The sequence below is a fragment of the Asparagus officinalis genome, chromosome 8, assembly GCF_001876935.1.
Source record: "Asparagus officinalis chromosome 8, Aspof.V1, whole genome shotgun sequence".
In the NCBI taxonomy this organism is placed as follows: domain Eukaryota; kingdom Viridiplantae; phylum Streptophyta; class Magnoliopsida; order Asparagales; family Asparagaceae; genus Asparagus; species Asparagus officinalis.
The window spans coordinates 78,085,936-78,107,693 of NC_033801.1; the positions used below are offsets into that span (position 1 = coordinate 78,085,936).

Consider the following 21,758-nt stretch of genomic DNA (forward strand, 5'->3'; position numbering starts at 1 on the left):
TTTTATCTGAAATTTTGGAGATCGTTTGTTAAAAAATAAATTGTGAAATCAGTAGATATACACCCAAATCCATATAAGGTATGATATCTAAAGATCAAATCTGAAGAGCGATATAATCTGAAATGCTTTGTACCATATTCAGTGAATGCAACACCTTCAGGCAAAAGCTAACTTAGATCATGTATCAATTATGAATTATTCCTATTGTCATAATTCCATAGTGTTTGCATCTACCAGCTCTCTAATTTCCTCCAGAGTGAGAAGGATCTTTAACCAATATTGAATAATTCATAACTTCAGCACACAAATCACTGAGTACTCAGGGATTTGATAAACAAAATAAATCTAGCTCTCTCTGAGCTCCAGAAATGACAAATTTGAGAACACAATCATCAGCCAAATCTCAATAAGCCTTGATGACTGAACAAAGTTTGTGAAAACTGAATCCTTCCCCCCATCAAGATCAACAGCTCAACAGCTCAACAGCTAAATCAAACTAGAGTGACGAGAAAGATCCAAAAGATCAAATTTTGACAAGATAGGAGAACAAATTGAGAGAAAAGAGAAGGTGGGCACTTTGCCTGTTGTCGTTATATTTGAGGAGACAACAAGGAATGCGATGGAAAGTGCTAAAGATGCGAGCTTTGAGGTGAGCCTGCAAGCCTCAGTTTCCATTGTTGATGCAGTGCAAGATCTTGGATCTAAAACTCTGTAGCAATGGAGAAAGAGAGGAGGCAAAGCTACAAGTCCAAGCCGCCTTCTTGGCTTTGGCTTCTTCACATGAGAGAGAGAGAGAGAGAGAGAGAGAGGGAGAGAGAGAGAGATGGTCGTATCTAATGAAGATTTGAGTTTTAATGAAGATTTGAGTTTTTATGGGTGAATTGGATTGGCTTGTTAATTAACTGGATTTTATATGTGAACATGAAAAATACCAGAGACCGATGAACTGTAAACTGAAGCTGGAGAGCAGTAACCCGCCATGATACCACAACTGCCCTTTTGCTTTTTTATTTTATTTTTTCTTGCAACTAACTGGATTTTCTCAATTACTTTAATTATTGGAAAATGGTAATATTCCAGACTAGTTAAAGTGAATGGGATTTCTGAAATTGTATAGTCCAAGTTGCGTATATCGTGTCAGGTTGAGTTGTTTTTACACGGAATTATTAATGTACATTCTTAGTATGCTAGATGTTTTTATGTATGGATAAGAAAAACTAATGTCCATATCTGCTAGAATTAATTATGGAAACTGATATACATACAGATATATATTGAGATATACATGTGAATGCAAAACAGATATGAGAAAACTAGACAATATTAAAAAAATATACAGTTCATATGATACAAAAATGTTCACTGATATGTTTGTCATATCTAAAAAGGCTAAATACCCATATTGGTATTTTAATTCCATCTTATTTACCAAGAAGGTATTTTAATTAGGCAAATCTGTTTTAAGACATTTTAATTGATTCAACTTACCAACAAGGTCATTTTTCTCGTCGGCAAGCAGTTTTTCGGCGAGAGCTCGTCACGTGCGTGGCACGTGATGACTTAAACTGTTTTTTAGCTGCTGATGTGGCACGAATTTTCTGACGTGATAGTGTTTAAAGGCGGGAATTAACCCTCTAAAAATCTCAATTCACCCTAAATAGGACAGATCCATGCCACATCAGCAGCTAAAAATTAGTTTAAGTCATCACGTGTCACGCACGTGACGAGTTCTCGCCGGAAAACTGGTCGCCGACGAGAAAAATGGCATTGTTGGTAAGTTGAATCAATTAAAATGCCTTAAAGCAGGTTTGCCTAATTAAAATACATTATTGGTAAATGGGGTAGAATTAAAATACCAATATGGGTATTTAGCGTATCTAAAAAGCTAAGAATAGATTTCTTAATCATCAAAGTTGGTCTCAAGTATGTTAATTTAAGGATTGAAACAATTGTAACTATATGATCAACATATATTCATATATCTTAGATGGATGTGGATCTAGATATTTCACTGCGTAATGTATATATAACTATATACTATCGGTTAAAGATTTTAATAGTCATATATATCCTAATGGATACACATAATTTTTTGCACCCCTACTGGCAATAATTCGTATGTATGATAGTTTTTAACAAAGTCGTTTGAAATGAGATACTTTATTACAATTTGAAGTTTTTCAACCAACAAGAAGATGACAGTTACAAGCCAATAGCTTAATTAGAATTTTCCTTTGGTTTCCACCTTCCATCAAATCACACTAGTATGATCGCGTCAATATGGATCTGGTAAGTTCACAAATTCACAATTCTTCAACAAATTATTCACCTTAGACTTAGCTTGACTGTAAGAAATTAATAATAATAATAATAATATCTCTCTTGGAGAAGAACATTTATTTCTTTGTATCTAAAGATCATTTCACTCAGATAATTGTTTCATGAGATCATCATGACTATTAGAGCTTATTCTGTAAATCACATTTAATATAGACTCATTCTGTAGAAAAACAGGTAACTTAAAAGTGAGTCCATCTAGTTGCTTGCAATAAAAAATAATTTAAATATAATTTACATATAAATTGACAATCAAAATATTTTCTATAAAATAACCATATTCTAAAGGCGTTTTTCTAAAGGGGGAAAAAACCAAATTCTTTTGGCAAGCTCACATCAGAAAGTGACAGCACGAGGGCACGATGGACATTGTACATCCTCCCTGCCGTCTTTGAGGATCACGAGCAAGCTCACCATGAAAGAAAAATCATAGGGAGTTAGCACACCGACAGGGTTGTTAGCACGCTTGTCGCCGGTTTGCACAAGCACATGTTTCAACGAAGCCCACATATACACCTCACTAGTAAACGGGGCCCATTTTGAAACTGATGTTTTTCTAGACTTTATAACAATTCTAGATAGGTGCACGTGTAATCAAATAATTTGATTATTTCATTTTAGTTTTTCTATTTCTTTACTATAACTCATTTGTAAAATAGTTAATAGTTACCATATAATTTATTGCATGAAATAAGATCATATTTTAAACCTCTTCTTCAATAATGCTAACATAAAGTTAAAATTGTGCAGACTAATATTAAATTTGATAATGCATTGAATTTAGTTATGCCTTATAACTTTTAGAACTTTGATCTAATAAACATATCAAAAATTCAAATTATAATTTAAAACTTGAATCTAAGAAACATATGAAAGAACTTTTATGACATATAGCAAGTGCATAATGGCTAACGTGACCAGAAATCCATATTAAATTCATATTTGACAAAATTCACATGAGACTAATAAAGAAGATGAGTTACATGACCCAAAACATCAGTTTAAAAATAATAAAATTATATATCAAGATGTCACTGATTATTAATGACAAAACTAATATGAATTTCAATATGGGTAAAACACTTCTACCCAATAACCAACTTCATGCAAAACTGCTATATCACATTCTTTATGTTAAATGACAACAACTGTATTATGAAAAGGCGACATCTACTAATAAAATATAAGGTATCAAAGCCCTCTCTAGTTATGTTTTCAAACTTTAAAAGATATTGTTTCCTTGCGGCAAAAATCATGCTTTTTAAATACAAAACAGTGTCTAAATAAAAGGCAGGTGCATACATAGTTTATGCATAACAATCTATGATCTCAAAGAGATAATGTGAACATATAACTCACCCAAAAAAAACCTTCCATTAAAACTGTGTATTTTTCATATTTTGTTCAAAGAGAATGATGTTTGGAGGGTCTTGCTCAAAATTCTTCAAATGTCATATGTTTTTTTAAACTACACTAAGTTTATGTTTGGATTTAAGAAATTGTTAGGATTTGAAGTTTTGTAATTAATTTTGATCTATTGTTTGAGAATCTTTAAAAAATTTAATTATAGAATTTTAACTCTAAGGTTATTTTGGTACTTGTGGAGTTTGAGGTGATTGTTTGGTTTTTTTTAAGAGCTTGCTTACAATTTTTTATTTTTAAGAAATTGTTTGTAATTTTTATTTTCTTCAAAAGGCCATTTGAAATTTTAATATTTTTATGGGGGTTCTCTTTATTATCAAACTTTTTGGGGCCTTTGTAATTTAAGATTATGCAAGGGGTGAATTGAAATTTTTAGATTTTTAAAGTGTTTATTATAATTTCCAAATTTTGGTACATCTTTTTGTGTTTTAAGGACTCTTCAGCGGTTATTGATATTTTTTTGAATATTCAATAGTAGTTTATAATTTTTGATTGTTCAAAGTGCTAATTGAAGATTTTAGCTTTTAATATGTTTTTTATTTTCACTTTTTCAAGGCATTTTTTGCAATTTATTTTTTTAGAAGTCTATTTGTAATTTTTAAATTTTTAGGGTGTTGTACAATTACATATTATTCATAGAACTGTTTAAAAATATTCTGATTTTCAAGATGTTTGTTTACATTTTTTAGATTTTGAGGTGTTTTTATTATTTTTAGATTTTTCATGGGGATTTTTTGCATTTTTTTAACTTTTGGGGTGTTGTCTATAATTTAAGTTGTTTAGGGGACTATTCAAAATTCTCATAATTTAGGGTTATTTTTGCAATCTCTAAATTTTTTGTGAGGAGATTGTCAGTAACTTTCAAATTTCATGGTTTTGCTTGTAATTTCATATTATTCAGGAGGTTGTTAAAAAAAATTCATATTTTAAGGGTTTTCGTGTAAATATGCATGTAACTCTTATTTAATCTATTTATTAGTTTTATAGAGCATACATCTTTTAGTCTCTCACTTGTGCACAAGGCCAATGCAATACAAATTTCAAACCCATCTTGTCATAGGACATACATCTTTTAGTCTCTCACTTGTGCACAAGGCCAATCCAATACAAATTTCAAACTCATCTTATCAATAGATTTTCCACATTATTAGTAGAAGTAAATATGGTAATATCTATTTCCTCTCTTGATAATTTTTCTTACCAAGTGATACCTTTTTCGATATGCTTTGATCTATGATGAGCCCTAGGCTCTCTAGCTTGTACAATTACCTCACTGTTATCACAATGAAAAATGATAGGAGATTAGATAGTAGGAACAACAACTAACTCTTACACCAATTTGCTAATACTGACTACTTCTTTTGCTGCTTCTCAAGCTATAGTATATTTTGTTTCAGTATTAGAATCGGTTGTAATTTTTTGCTTACAACTCCTTCAACTAATAAATCCATTAAGGTAAGGGCAAACCCTGATGTAGATTTACTACCGTTAGGATCCAACTAAAAATCGAAATCAGTGTATCCTACAATGCTTAAAGGATCACCAACAAATACTAAATAATAATATTTTGTTCAATTAGGATATTTAAGAATATGCTTAGCTACAGTCTAATATTCCTTTCTAGGATTGGACTGTGATCTACTAAGTCTACTTACTTCTTGAGCAATATCTAGCCTAGTATACAACATTACGTACGTATGACTACTATATTACTTCATTCTTTCCGACTCCTCATATGTATGAGGTGACATTCTCTTAGAAAGAGTAACTTTATGTCCAAAGAATAAGTCTATTCTTTCGATCTTGCAAGTTAAACTTGGCTGATATCTCATAAATATAAGTAGGCTGGGATATTGTTATTGACATGTCAGCTCTATCTCCATAGAATTTAAGTCCCAATTATATAACGTATCATCCAAATCTTTTCATAAAGAATTTGTTAGATAATCATAATTCAAAAGTTGATAATATTTCGACATCATTCAGATTGTTTAAAAGTATTTGGTAGAACTTAATTTTTAGTTAGAAGTATTTCATAAAAATCTTTCATAGAGAATATGTTAGACAATCATATTTTCTATATTTTTAAGACTTTCTGAAGGTTATTAGTAAACTTTGATTATTTGGCTGTAGTTTTAGATTGTTCAAAGGGCTGATGGAAGATTTTAGATTTTGAGGATGTTATATTAATTTGTTGCCTCTTTAGAGGTGTTTAAGCAACTTCAGATTTGTGAAAGTCTGTAAATTTTAAATTTTTGGGTGTTATATGTAATTATAGATTCTTCATGAAATTGTTAAACAATTTCTGATTTTCATGTTTTTTTTGTAATTTTTAGATTTTCAAGCTATTTTTTATAATTTTTAGCTTTTTCGAGAGGGGTTATTTGTAAGTTTAAATTTTTAGGGTATTGTCTATAATTTCAAATTGTTTAGGGGCTATTCAAAATTTTCATATTTTATGGTGTTTTTTGGAATTTTTGGAATTTTTGTTGAGTAGGTTGTTAGTAATTTTCAAAATTTAGGGTTCTGCTTATAATTTCATATTGTTAAAGAGGCTGTTCAAAAAAATTTAGATTTTTAGGGTTTTTTTATAATTTTTAGATTTTTTGGAACGTTTTTGTAACCTTTGGACATTTTCAAGAGTCATGATGTTTGTAATTTTTAGAACTTTTAAGTGGCGGTTTGCGGTATGTAGCTATATAGCGATTTTCGTAATTTTCAAGTTTTAAGGATTTTTTTAAAAATTTTAATTTCTAAGTGGTGGTTTGTAATTTTCTAATTTAAGAGTACTTTGTATAATTTTTAGATTTTTAATAATATTTTTTATAACTTTTGGATTTTAAAAAATTCATTAAAGATATTTCTATTATTAAGGATAAGTAATGTTTTATAGATTTATTTAAATAATTCTTATAATTAGGATATAGGATCATGCCGTGATATTTAGAAAATTCAAGGACAATTTTGTCTAAGGAAAGTTTTTCTCAAACTCCCACTTTTAAAGAGAGTATGATTTTTCTCTAAAACATGTGTGTTCACAATACTATTATTTAAGGAAAACCATTTTTTATTATACTTTAATGTGCATTTAAGATTTTAAAATTTTTAACAAATGTCCTTAAACAATTTAATGTATATTTAAACTAACTAGAATGAAAAAAAAATTAAAAAGATTTAAAAACTTCCTAACTATCATCAACTACCTCATAACTCTCCCTACTCTCCACATTTTCCAATAGTAAGATAATTTATGCCACTTTTGACAATAATTTTTTTAAAAATAATTATTCATATTAGTTTTAGTTATTAGGGTGTTAAAATATTATTTTACACATAAATTTACTATGTAATACACACATCGAGTGCACCAAAGAACTAGTATAGTTTTAAAAGTAGCTCTCATGTTAGCTTGTGCGAGTTTTACTTTTAGGGTTCAAAAAATTCTATTATATTTGTGAAAAAACACTCACACACTTTAAAAACCAAGTATAATTATTACAATTGTATCCGCGCAATTGACTTAGTTTGATGAACACGAAACCTTCGTATTGGTGTAATATACATTTGAGGTGTTGCACACAAGTTATAAGTAGTTAAAATCAAGTTCAAAAGTGTATAGAGCAAGATGACAAGTTAATCATAGTTGATTCTAGAGAAGAGTAAAAATCATTTTTAAGCATATGGGAGCGTCCGTCCTGTTGTAATGAATCCACAAGAACAAATGGAACTCATATTGTAGATGCATAGCTTGAGATATGAATATTTTAGTTAAACAACATCGAAACATCAGCAGAAGGATGGAAACATACCGATGCTAAATTTTGCATGGGTCATAGCTTTTAACTTGGTTATCAAAATCTCTATAGTAATAGCTTTTTAGATTAATCTCGATTTGATGTATAGACCATCGATGATCCTATCAACCATCGCTGATGAAAACATCCAGAGAGGTTCAAATCATTGATGATTACAGCATTGTGAAAACGGCGAAGGAATTTGAGAAAAACGTGAAAAATAAGCAAGACAGACTCCACCACAGGTGTCTGCCACACCTAGGTGGTAGAATCTATCCCTGTTGATATGGGTGTGGTGTCTGTCACACCCAGGTGTGGTAGAATCTATTATGTTTTCAGGAGTGTGGTGTTTGCGACCCCCGGGTGTGGCAGACTCATTTTTAGAATCCCAATCTGTTTGGGATTGTGTTTTGTTATAAATAGAGACACATTGTTAGGGTTTCTTTGGCTTCGATTGGGCTTTGATTAAGCATTGATTGGGGGATATTTGGAGCATAGAAAAGAGATATTTTTTGAGTTATTGGTTATTGTTTTATTTTGGAGAGAATTAGAGATTTGTTGGTGAGATTAGTTGGTTATTTTGAGTGATTTATAATCTCAGTTTATACTCTTCTTCTCTATTAGTAAAAACACATCCCCTTCTTGCCCCGTGGACGTAGGTAACATGCCGAACCATGTAAAAATTGGTTTTTTGTGTTTGTGCCGTTATCTTGGATTGTTTAGTCTTCTATCTTGACGTTTTGTTTTGGTTCCTAGAAGCACAAAAATTTGGCCACCGCGCATAATAAGTGGTATCAGTGCTCGGGCTACGCTTAAGCTATTTGGAGGAGTAGATCACTTTGAAAGTTCGTCTAGGACTTCAATTGGTGATAAATATGGGATTTTTACTATTTGTGATCTTGTCTACAGTCATGTGGGGGTGAGATCTTTCAGAGGATCTTGTTAGGGTTTCAATTTGGAGGTAAAAATCTCTCTTTTTTAGTTTGGATCTATTCTTCATTTGTTCCGTATTGGTTTGTTGATGCTTCGAGAATTATGGCCGAGAAAGAAGGAGTTGTGGGTGGTACTTTTAGCGTGAAGACCGTCCAAAGTTTGAATATTCACTCTATGAAGATAGATGTGGAGAAGTTTAATGGCACTAATAATTTTAGACTTTGGTGATACGAAGTCTTGGATGCGCTCAACGCGTAAAATTTAGAGGATACATTGGAGTTGGACGTGAAACTGAACGACATTGAGGAAAAAGTTTGGAAGAAGATGAATAGAATGACGTGTGGTATGATTAGATCTTGTTTGACTCAAGATTTGAAATATGATGTGATCAATGAGACTTCGGCTAAGTAGATATGAGAGATCCTTGAGAGCAAGTATTTGACCAAGAGTATAGAGAACCGCTTGTATTTGGAGAGGAGGTTTTATCGCTTCTAATTGAAGAAAGGAACCTCTATTAGTGATCACATGAACCACTATACTAAGCTTCTTGCGGATTTGACAAATGTAGATGTTATGATTGAAGATAAGGACAAGGCGTTGTTGTTATTGAGTTTCTTGCCCGACGAGGAATATGAGACCTTAGTTCTTACTCTTATTAATGGGAAGGTATCTCTTTCATATAGTAAAGTCACCGCTGCATTTGTGAATTATCAGCTTCAAAAGAAAGATAAAGAGACTTCAGTTGAGCCGGTAGCGGGGTCATTGGTCATAAGAGTAAAGAATCCAAACCAAAATAGGAAGTCGTAGTCTAGAGGGGCACATCTTGGAGTTCGTAGGAATCAGTGTACCTTTTGTAAAGAGGATGGACATTGGAAAGTCGAATGCCCAAAGTTGTTTGATCGAGCCGAGAAGAATAAGGGAAAAGCTACTCAAGCTTCAGAGGTGAATATTGTCAAGGCTAGTGGCGATAATTCAAATTAGGATTCTTTGGGCTACTCATTAACACTACCGTCAATTTGTGTTAACGACTCTACAAAGTGGATGTTGGATTCGGGTGCTTCTTACCATATTTTCCCTAGGAGGGATTGGTTTTCTAGTTTTCAGGAGTTAGAAAGATGGGATATCGTACTCATGGGTAATGATCATGAATGCCCTATTGGTGATATCAGTACCGTTCGTATTAGGATGTGTGACGGGGTGATTCGGGAGTTGGATGAAGTGAGATTCGTTCCTCAGTTGAAGAAGAACATCATTTTACTTGGAGTTTTGGAGGCAGCAGGCTATCGGGTGACCTTAGTGGATGCATATTTGAAGGTCATATTTGGGCCCATGATTGTGATAAAGGGCGTCAGAAATAAGAATTTATATTATTTGATTGGAAGCACAGTGTTTGATAGAGAACTAACGACTTTTTTTGCATTTGGCTAGACTGTGGCATTTGTTAAAGCTGGGATATTTGATTGGTTATGTCGTGCATGGTTTGTTAAGGAGTGCTTTGACTTGCATATTAAAGTCCTTTTAGCATATTTGTATGAGCGAGAAGACCAAGGTAGAGTTTGGCACTTCTATCCATTGATCGAGGAGTCTTTTAGGTGGTGTTCATTCAAGCATTTGGGGGCCTTCCAAGAATGCATCATTGGGAGATAATCAGTATTTGGTTTTTGCAGTTGGGGACTATTCTAGCCATTAGTGGGTTGCAACCAAGTCCCGTTGGTGTGAAGTCCTAGAAGTCAACAACAAATGAAGGAAGTGTGTTGGCAGAAAGGTAACCCATTATTCTGTTTTTGGTAGGGATTCTTTCTTGCATTTGTACTAAGCTCATGGAAGTTTGAGATACTTCATTGGAGAGGAAACATTAGGACGACGAGATGAGATGATAGTTTTGATGGATCGTTCCTTACTGGAGGAGGATCGACGTTTGATATCGAGCATTGGTTTTGGTGTTCGGGCTTCGACATATTTGGGCCATCTTAGTTATAGGTTGCCGACTGCTGTATTTAGAAATTTAGGATCTGGTGGAGCTGCTTCAGATTTTAGGTTACGTCGGATGTTTGGTTGCCCAGCCAGCATTTAGTCACATCGAGGATGTGAGATTTGATCCGATTGCACATTTGGGATTCAGAGGCTTGTTTGGTTATTAGGTATTAGCTTCTGATTTTGTTCTAAACAGGTATGTCACATTTGACTCTCGGCAGGTGAAGAGTGTTGATCAGATCGTTCGGATATCACAGCGGGTGGAGAGTGATGCTACTCCACGTTGGATGGAGATTACTCCACATACTCCAGATCATACTGCATCGTTTGGGATTCTAGCCGAGGTGACACAGTTTGGGGATCATTTGGATTTGGATGCAGATGATGAGTTGATTTTGGATTTGAGTGTAGCTGGTGGACATAGTTTGTATTTGGTTATGGCCATTGGTTCACCTCAGGTGGAGGTGTTTGGATTGTTTTACTTTAGGGCCATTGGGAGAGCTATCAGTTACAGATTCGTTGGTGATGTTGGAGAAGGGTTGAGAACTCTTCTATTTGATTGAGGGCCTTTGGAGGCCGTTGGGTGAACTACGTGAAAGCTTGATTCCTTAGGTAAGAGGATATGCAGGTAGTCATTTATGATGTAGCCGGTTTGGTGAGTTGATACCGATATTTGGAGTTTGTTCGCATTCTCGTTTCGGTTCTCGACTTGTTATGGATTGAGTCCATTATTGTGCTTATATTCCACTTAGTACTAGACACAACAAGTGAGACGTTTGATTTGGTTGGTGTCGGCTCAGTTTTGGAAAAACTTCGCCGAGGTGGAGAATTGTGAAAACGGCGAAGGAATTTTAAAAAAAACATGAAAAATAAGCAAGACAGGCTCCACCATACCCTGATGTGGTGTCTGCCACACCCAGGTGGCAGAATCTATCCCTGTTAACATGGTTGTGATGTTTGCCACACCGATGTGTAGCATAATCTACCTTATTTTTAGGGGTATGATGTCTGCCACCCCCGGGTATAGCAGACTCGTTTTTTAGAATCCCAATCTGTTTGAGATTATATTTTGTTATAAATAGAGACACGTTTTTAGGGTTTCTTTGTCTTTGATTGGGCTTTGATTAAGCATTGATTGGAGGATATTTGGAGCACAGAAAAGATGTATGTTTTGAGCTATTAGTTAGGTTTTTATTTTGGAGAGAATTAGATATTTGCTGGTGAGATTAGCTGATTGTTTTGAATGATGTATAATCTTAGTTTGTACTCTTCTTCTCTATTAGTAATATCAGGGTGTGGCAGACATGTCAACAGTGACAGATTCTACCACCTAGGTGTGGCAGACACCACACCAAGGTATGGTGGAGCCTGTCTTGCTTATTTTTCACGTTTTTCTCACATTCCTTCGCCGTTTTCACAATTCCCTATCTTAGCGAAGTTTTCCCAAAACTAAGCCGACACCAACCAAATCATCGATGATTACAATATAACCATCGATGGTGATAACTTGACCATCGATAGTTAAGTTAGGGGGGGGGGAGCAAGGTTTTCAACTAAGGAGAAAGGAATTTGCTCAAACTTCTCAACAAGTATCTTTGACATTGTTTCTCATCATCCAATCGTCAACCTTCTATGAGCATTGCTCTTTGACTTCACCGTCATTGTTGTTCATCATCAAGCTTTGCTTTTATCCTTCGGAGAACTGTTTGCACAATCAAAAGGCTATAAAATCATTCTATGTTGCGCATAGTTAATATTTAATACTTTGTATGCACATAGTTAATATTTAATACTTTGTATTTAACTTATTTTTATGACGTATTCAAACCGAGGTTGAATTGACGAATAAATACTCGTGTTTGAAGAGTTTAGGTTAGACAACTAGTTTGGGATTCAGGAGAACCGAGGTTGAATTGAGGAATAAATACCCGTGTTTGAAGAGTTTTGGTCTTGTAAGCCAACTTAATCAAGTTTGTGATTCAGGAGAACTTTTACATGGTGAGGAAGTCCCTTTGCAATAAGACAGAATGGATGTAGAATTATTTATCAAAACTATTATAAAATCTCGTGTGCTCTAGTTGTGATTATCTCTATGATTATTGTATTGCATATTGTTTTATTATTTTTATTTTTATTCCACTGCATATTCTGTGATATTTCAAAAAATAGTAGACAACTCTATTCATCTCCCTCTAGGTTTGCATCTTAGATCCAACAGAAATGCCCTAATGTAATCAACCGAAAAGCCTTCAAACTTGGAAGAATCCAGAAAGAATTAACAAAATATTTGTTCTCTTGACAATCATGCATGCATTCTATGCAATGAAAAACTAGCAATTATAAAATCTTCTTAAATTTGACCACATAAAAGAATTCTATTATAGTAATTTTTATCATGGAACACTTGTTGCTAACAACTTCAAAAGCATGTGCAAATCATATGAATGCTTGTGCACTCAAATACCATTTTATAAAAAAATTCCTTCTTTCTCAATGTATATGAAATAAGCATATGTAAGACAATGTACTTCTTTGTGTATGAACTAAGCATTGAGCACTCAAATTACTTTTGGGAATGTTTAAGATCTTCATCCTTAACCGTATCCTTAACAGTCTGTGGGTTAGGGTCTGTTTGGTTGCTTTACATTAACCGTCCAAAATGAGTTTCCAAGGAAGAAACCGAAGTTACATGTGGATACGACCCATATCTCTATTTTTTATAAGCACATTCCCACTAGTTCATATTTCAATATGGCGGTCCCACATAGTACTGTACTCTTTTTTTTAGGGAAAAATGTTTTAAGGCCCCAAAAAAAATAAATAGGATGTGACTAGCCCTCTGTATTTTTTTTGGTGTGACAAAGCCGCCAACACATAAAGTAGTTATGTTTCAGTCCCTATTTTCTTTTCCAAGACAACACAGTGGGATTTATTTACAAATACCCTAAAATGCCCTCAATTGCCTCATCCGCCACCACAAGATCCTCGTCCCCATCGCTGCCACTTCCGCTGCAATCAAACGGCCCCGGCCTCACCGTCCGATATCAAAGCCGTCTCCGTCGTTTCGGATCCGAACCCACTTCATCGGTTCACCTACTCATAGCTCAATCATACCACGTCATCGTTCTCCCCCTCTCTCAAGCTCGGCCAAGGTGGGTTCGGGCCCATGTTCCGTGGGTCCCTCTCCGCTGGCCATGAGATCGCCGTCAAGCTAATGGATTCAGGCTCTCTTCAAGGCGAGAGGGAGTTCCATAACGAGCTCGCCATCGCCGGCAAGATGCTTTCCTCAGATATTATTCAGTGAACCCCTTTCTAGAAAGTGGGTAAATTTTTCCTCAGAAAATAAGTTAAAAATTTTGGGGGTAAGCTCTTCTTCAGACCCCTTTGGGTTGAAGAAGGGAGCTGATGTCTTGGTCCCTGATTTCCTATTTCCAAAGGTACTGTAGTCATTTTCTTATTAATTTGATTTTAAGAGCTATATTGGTTTTCTCATGCTTATGGGTTTTTGGAAATTTTATGCTTTGAAATTTTGTGTGTGTACATGCTCTTTATCTCAGATGAGAAATACTCCTATATTCTGTAATCTATTGGTTTTTTGAATGCTCAAGTGAGTTCCACAAATCACATCAAATTGAATCCATGTGCTTTCATGAAGTTGAAATATTCTGCTTGGATATGGCTGATTTCATGATCTATTAAGCACTAGGCAATACTAATAGTAAACAAAGAACAAAACCTGCAAATTTTGTTCTGTATTAGTTAGATAAGTGATTTTATAAGCTGTATGGTATTTCCTTTAGAACTCCTCTTGATTTACTTTGAACATGGCTTTTCTCTTGTCTAATTACCTTTTGATTTGCATTTATTCTGAGTAAAAACATATCTTGGCAAGGTTAAGATATATATGGTTTGATAGGCTGCTCTTGCAGCTTGTGTCTTCAAACTAATTAGAGTCTGCCTTTAAGGTGGATGTTGTTTCACTTGAGATACTTGTTTTCTGATATTACGATGTTGAAAGGTTATGTATAGGTTTGTTGAAAGGTTATGTATAGGCCTTTTTTTTTGCCCTTTCAAATAGATGGGAGGATATTCTTAGGCTTCTTTGAAATTTAAGATGAAGCCTTTCTTATTTTTATGTTATTGTTGTAGGTTGGAACAAATTGTATGTGTGCAAGAACATGACTTGTGATTGAAATTGAAACTTGATTCTTTGAAACATTTACAAACTATTAATTATGTTCAATTTGCTTTTTTGCACATACTTTATTACCATTAAATTGTGGTTTCTATTTACTTTATTAGTGTTATATTTCTTGCTAATGATGTATAATCTATATAATACTGTAGGAATTTTTTAGATGGTATCCTAAATTTGACTTTATTCGGGAAGTTTTCACATGATGATCAAGAGAAGCAAGAAGAACCAGCACACTGTTCAATTTGAATCTTGAGAATCAATTTCTGAACAAAAACACAGTGGATTCAACTGAGAATGGTAAGTACGCTAAAGGTAAGATTGAAGAAGAGTTCAGCTTCCACAATCAAAGAGCATTATCAACTCGCAGCAAAGGCGAAATCCAAGAACCTGAAATGAATGAAGGAGGATGATGATGAGTATATTAATTTAGTTGTGTAAACAGTTGATGTGGATATCAAACATTACAACAAGCTTGACCTTTATTGTTTTTATTGTATTTCTGGTATTTTTGCTACCATATATTTACATTTTGTTTTGATACAACATATATTTAACAGGTTCAAATGAAAAGTTATATATTTACTTGAATGTCAACAGGAAAAGCTAATACTTAACATGTATATTTGACAAGTTAACATATTTAGTTGCATGTTATCATGTTATAAAGAAGATGACTGTAACAGTAAAAATTAACATATTATGCTGAAAGTTAACATATTCAGCTGATAGTTAACATGCAGAGATGAAGTATAACATGTTTGTAAGAAAGTTAACATATACAGCAGATAGTTAACATGTTCACAAGAAAGTTAACATGTTCAGCTGAAAGTTATCGTCTTCAAATGAGAGTTAATATGTTCATCTTAAAGTCAACATGTTAGAATGAAAGTCAAAATTATTCTGTTGTTTATACGTCTAGTTCTATTTCTTCCCTTCCTGTTAGTAGTAATTGGTGGCAATATCCAGATTTCATCTCTTGACACACTTTGCATATGAGAGTTAACATGCTCACGTGAAAGTTAACATGTTCAGGTTAAAGATAACATTTTTAGCTTAAATTTAATATATTCAGTCGAAAGTTAACATCTTCACTATAAAGTCTACAGAATTTGAAAGCCGATAGTTATAAGATTATAAGTCTAATCATATCGTGTATTCAAGCAATATCAGCTGTAGGAATATAAGAATTTTATTATACGAACGTTAACATATTATGATGAAAATTATCATGTTCAGCTAAAAGTTAACATGTTACAAAGAAAGTTAACATATTATGGTGAAAGTTAACATGTAGTAGTGAATGTTAACATATTATGATGAAAGTTAACATGTTCAGCTAAAAAGTTAACATGTTACGAAGAAAGTTAACATGTTCAGCTAAAAAGTTAACATGTTACGAAGAAAGTTAACATATTATTATGAAAGTTAACATGTTACGAAGAAAGTTAACATATTATGAAGAAAGTTAACATGTTACGAAGAAAGTTAACATATTATGAAGAAAGTTAAACATATGTAAATCGTGCAAGCCCACAATTATGGGTCCTTCTCCTACTTAGTTTCGAGTACAACCACATAAAATAGCTAACATATCATAAGTTCTCACAAGTTCAGACATGTTTTCTTATACAAATATCTTATAAAAACCACTTCAATCTTCATGCGAATCTACGCAATTTAGTATACATGCATTCTTTAGAAAGAAGCTGAGCTTGATCTTCGTAGCTGATACTTTGATTCTGGTGGCGGTGCAGAATGTAATATCGTGTCCAACTCCTGGAAAAAAAAACAAATGAAAAAACCGAGTTACTTAGCCATTTCATCAAACACCTACAACCCCCATCTCCTCCTCCCCCTCCTCAACCTCCCCCTACTTCCCATGGACATCCCACTCCTCATAATCCCTCTCGATCATCTTCGCCCCCTCCTCGTCCCCCAACCTCCTCAACCCCCTAACCAAAAATCCAAACAAATATTTGATCTTGAAAATTTGCATTGCATTCATATTAACATTAATGCTCGCACACAACTCCTTGTAACTCCTTGTAATGTTTCTAACAAAAAGAAGAACCTACAAGCTCTATGAAGAGCATCAAAAAAGAAAATATAAGTCATCTAAACTATGTCAAACTTCAAGTCTCATTCAAAACTATCATCTTATCATTAAAACCATGCCTTTATACAACAAAAAGCCCCAAAACCCCCCACATTTTACCTCGTTGATAACTACCTACCTGCGGCTAAGATCCAAAGGCGTAGGAGACAAAGTCGAAGAGGAGGAAGACGGGCAGGGAGAGCAGACCGATCCGCTCGTAGAGGAGGACCAGTGGCGTAGTCAGGAGTTTTTTTTGCCCTGGGTGAAAAAATAACAAAGCAAAAAAAAAAACTACTAGATTCTCTGAAGGGGTGCTCTTTACACTAACAGGGAACATGTAGAGCTGTTGAACTACAAAATTTTGGAAGTGAAATCAAAATGATCAATTTGCAACCACTGGCTTTGCTTCTATTGAATTTTTTGCATAAAAACCATAAATTTCCACCTTTAAAATAGACGAGTAATGAGACAATGAAGAGTTAAAATTAGGAATGTAACATACCAATTAAAATGTCAAAAAGATGAAATTTTTATCAACAAAAAGTGAAAATTTTCACTATGGTTGGCTCAAATGCTACCAATAAAGTTACAGAAGAGACCAAATTGAGAAAAGAAAAGAAACACATCTCTAGAAACCTTGATCTGCAGGAAATTTGGCTAAAAATGGAAAAAATTTTAAGAAAGGGAAGAACCTTGAGCATGAACAGCAGCTACAACAGAGTCCTCTCTCGTGCCGTAATTGACCATTTTCTTTCTCCTCTCTCTCATTCTAATCCTTGAGTGGAGAGATAGGGATCGGCGTCAAGGCTCGAACGGTCGAGGGCTTGCTCTGGGAGGCGTGGCGAGGAGGACGTCGGCGATGGAGAAGATTTGGTCGGGGCGATCGTTGGAGAGCTTGGGATCGGCGTCGAGAGGTCGAGGGCATGCTCGGCGAACTGGCGAAGCGCTGGGATCCAAGTCCAACAAGCAACAAGGTCGCGAGCGAGACTCGAGAAGGGAGGCGGCGGCGGAGCGAAGGAGGGCGAAGGGGACGGCGAGGAGGGTGGGGAGGAGGCCGAGGCGAAGGGGGCGGCCCCAAAAGGAGACGAGGGCGGTGTGGAGCTCACGGAGGGGCACATAGCAAAGGAGGACCCACTAGATGCCAGATAATTGTGATGGCAAATCACCAGCTCCATGGGTTAAGAGGAAGAGTTCCTGGGTGAGAGACATGGGCATTTTAGGTAGGTTGGTCAAAATACACCCAGTACATGTATACAAATGAGCTTTTGAGACTAGACCACACTTTTCACACTTTTTTGGGGCTAAATGCTAAGGGAAATAATTGGTGGGACTGAGCCACATCTGAGTCTTTTTTGGGGGCCTTGAAACATTTTTCCCTTTTTTTTAACTTAGCCAAATAAAAGGAAGAAATGTGTTATAGAAGGCACATTTCTTAATACACTAATTTCTTTTTCTTTGAACCAATCTGTTAGATATAAAAAATATATAATCTTAAATTCATACCACAACTGCGGAGTTTTATATAATGGTTATGAATTTTAAGATAGTATCAGAGCAACTTAGATTCAAATCTCACCAGCCACAATTGTCTTAAAAGGTTTTTCTAAAAATTAATATTGCTGCATGAGTCTAGGTTTTAGTATATAAAAAGAATGCTTAACCTACAAGAACATAAATATATAAAGATATAACATGATGTAATGGTTAGAGACTATAAAGATATACCATGATGTAATGGTTAGAGACTTCAAGACAAATAACCCCTTAAGATAAAAGGACTTAGATGATGATATAATGGTTAGAGACTTTAAAACAAACAATCCCTTAAGATAAAAGGACTTAAATGATGATGATGAAGCTGCAATTTCTTCAAAGTATGAAAAATATTAAACTTATTTCTGAAAGATAAAAAAAGGGAGTAGTTTGAAGAAGAAACAATTCATATGAATACTCTGTCACACACCGGGCTCTTGAGCCCACTAGCACGATGTAAGTCATGAGATCCACGGAGTGCAACGCATAGTTTGACACAATCTATTGCTAAAATTGACTAATCAATGTTACACTTAGCTTTGAAGACTCATCATTTAAATCATTCAATCCCTCAATTGATATCCGATGTGTGACTAAATCTTAGGTTATCACATATTCATATTTAACTTCCAAACTCGGAAGCAAATCTAATCAACATGAATTCCTATAAATTGTAAAAGAACAAATATGAAGAGTTTTTATTAAGTAAGAACAACGACTACTACCCTCCAATTTTTGTACTCTTTTTACCAATTTTCAGGGGACTATACCATAAATTGGAATCTATTTAGAACCACCCATGTGGGACTATGTCAAATAACTCTTTTCAATTTTCTTGAAAAATGGTTGTAGATATGTCTCCATATATTGAAAAAACAGTTTAGGTACAAAAAAGAGCCAAGAGGATTTAGGCGAGTTAGTAAGCTGTCTGTGAGTAGTACTCCAAGATTTCAGGTCCGACGTTCTTAGGGAGCACCCACAGGAATTTAATTTCCTAGAATACCCAAAGTCATGTGTTGGTGGGTGCCCCTTAACTACACTGGGGGGTTTGATACTCATAATCTAAAAGATCATGGGGAAATCCCCTCATCCAACATGTGTGTTGTGTGTGTGTGTGTGTGTGTGTGTGTGTGTGTGTGTAAGGAAAGTGTTCTTAAGGTAACACGTTAGCTTTAATCTAAGGAAGCGCCTCTAAAACTACATTACATGCCATTAATGCACTTGATCCACTCCATTCATTTTGATTTATATATTTTTGATTGTGTATAAACAAAAAAATTAGGCATCTAAGCTTATAGTTACGTACTCATGAATCAAAAGATTGTAAAATTAATAGTTTTATGACAATATAACTAAAGAAACAATGAAAACTATGTATTAGAAGTATTGAAACAACATGCTCTTTATTTTATAAATGTTTTGAGATATTTAGACCATGATGAATAGAGTAGATCATTAATTTGTATAGTCTAATACATGAATCAAGAGGTTTCCTTAGATTAAATTTAAAGTGTCAAAACATTTATATATATGTACACACACACACACATATATATAGTGGCGGCTCATTTAATAAAAATGAGCTACTAAGAGATAGAGTGGTGAGATCCACACATTTTGATATGACAAATATGATGGGTCTCGTCACATGATTATCTCTTGATAGTTCATTTTATAAAATGAGCCGCCACCTCATATCCATTATTTCCACACATATATATGATCGAGACCTTCTAAAAGGAAAAGACTAAACGCGATAGAGATGGATTCACTTAAACAATTCTATGCTTTTTGTCTTCATTACTCTTAAGTAAGGAAAATTAAGATTTTTTTTTGATGAAAAAAATTATATATATATATAAAAAAAGAAGTCCTAATTTTGCGTACCTGCAGCAATAAAGACAGAGTGCATAGAATTGTTTTAAGCGACTCCATCTCTATCGCTTTTAGTCTTTCATTAATTTTATAAAGTCTCGACCATTAGTTGGCTCCCAATGGTTACCCAAGCCCATGAATTTGTCCATCAACATCACGCATACTACTTGATATGTTTTCTTTGGAGATTGTTCTTTTTTCCCCTTTCTTTAGAGATTGTCGTTACACCATCATCCGTATATATTATTATAATCATAAAGGTTGGTCTGATTTGTGTGGTGGAGTCTTTGGTCGTATATATATTGGCGATTGCATCCAGCCACAGGAACGAGTACAGCAATGAAACAGCTCATTAGTATGAACATTCGTTTTTCTTTGTGCAACTCTCATTTTCTGACGTACGTCACATTTCACTTAATATTTGCGGATAGTCTCTCTTAATATTTGCCTTCTTTGGGTATTTTAAGAGCCATAAAATTATTAATTTACATTTTTCTGAAATATTAAAATTTTGAATTTAGGGTTTTCTTATTTCAGTTATTTTTGAAGATCTAATTTCATTTGAAATTTTTGATTTTATGAAAACATATAATTCATAAAAATAGATATTGATTGGCAAATTTACCACTTTTTATTCTCGCATTTTCTAAAATAGATAAATTCACGAAAATAAATATTGAGTGACAAATTATCAAAATTTTGAGTAGGACTACAAACGTTTCTATCTGCCTCTATAAAACTTTTAAGAAAAAAAAGATTCACTTGGGGGAGCGGGGGTATCAGCGCAATTAGTTATTAACTCAAGCTTTCTATTTAAGTTATTTTCTAGTGTGAAACTATGTTCATATTATAGGCGTTAAAAATTGCCCATAGGTCCCCGCATGTAGCTCGAGACAGGGAGAAGATGATGAACGTTGCTATTAGAGTTACAGAAGCTTATTTGACAAAGGACAAACGCATGAAGTGAGTCGACGGATCATACGAAGCAACAGAACTTCGGAATAATGGAAACAAGAGTTGATCGGGAGCTCCGCGTCATTTACGAAATACGGAGCACACCTCGTGTCCCATTTACTCTACATATGATTCAATCATGGGAGCCCATAGATCTCCTCGTTGGCTTTCCGATGCATCTTGAATCGCGTAATTCCGAGTCCGGACGACGAATATACGATGGGAACAAACTCGACGTACCAAAAACAAAAAAAACCAAACCGAGACACCCCGGGGTGTCTTGGCTTGGCCAAGACACTTACAAGTGCGAGACACTCATAAGTGTCTGCAACACGAAAATGCTGATTTTGGTTGTTTTCGACGGTTTTTTCGATCGTTAACCGCCTGGATTTGCTCCAACTGATCTGATAATGTGGTTAAGTGGTTTCAACTGAAGATAAAAGTGAATCAACTGTTATTATCTGAACACAGGGCTCCTGAAGCCTATAAATACAGCCCCAGAGCCTTCATTTTTGAGCAGATCTGGAATTCTCGAGCGTCGGCAAAACCCTGTCGAATTGAGGACTGAAGAGCCACGAATTTCAGAGAGGAGGAGGAGAGATCGGATCGAGTTCTTGAGCATAAAAAAGAGGAGCTCGTCAGA

General features: G+C 34.6%; 1 protein-coding gene across 1 annotated transcript in view; it reads right to left on the reverse strand.

Moving 5' to 3' along the window:
• The window catches only part of LOC109851252 (COBRA-like protein 1), a 3,940-nt gene extending 3,056 nt beyond the window's left edge, over positions 1-884 (reverse strand). The window contains exon 1 of the mRNA XM_020421294.1: positions 582-884. Within this exon, the coding sequence (XP_020276883.1) occupies positions 582-675 (94 nt within the window). The 5' untranslated portion in view covers positions 676-884. The remainder of the gene's footprint in view (positions 1-581) is intronic.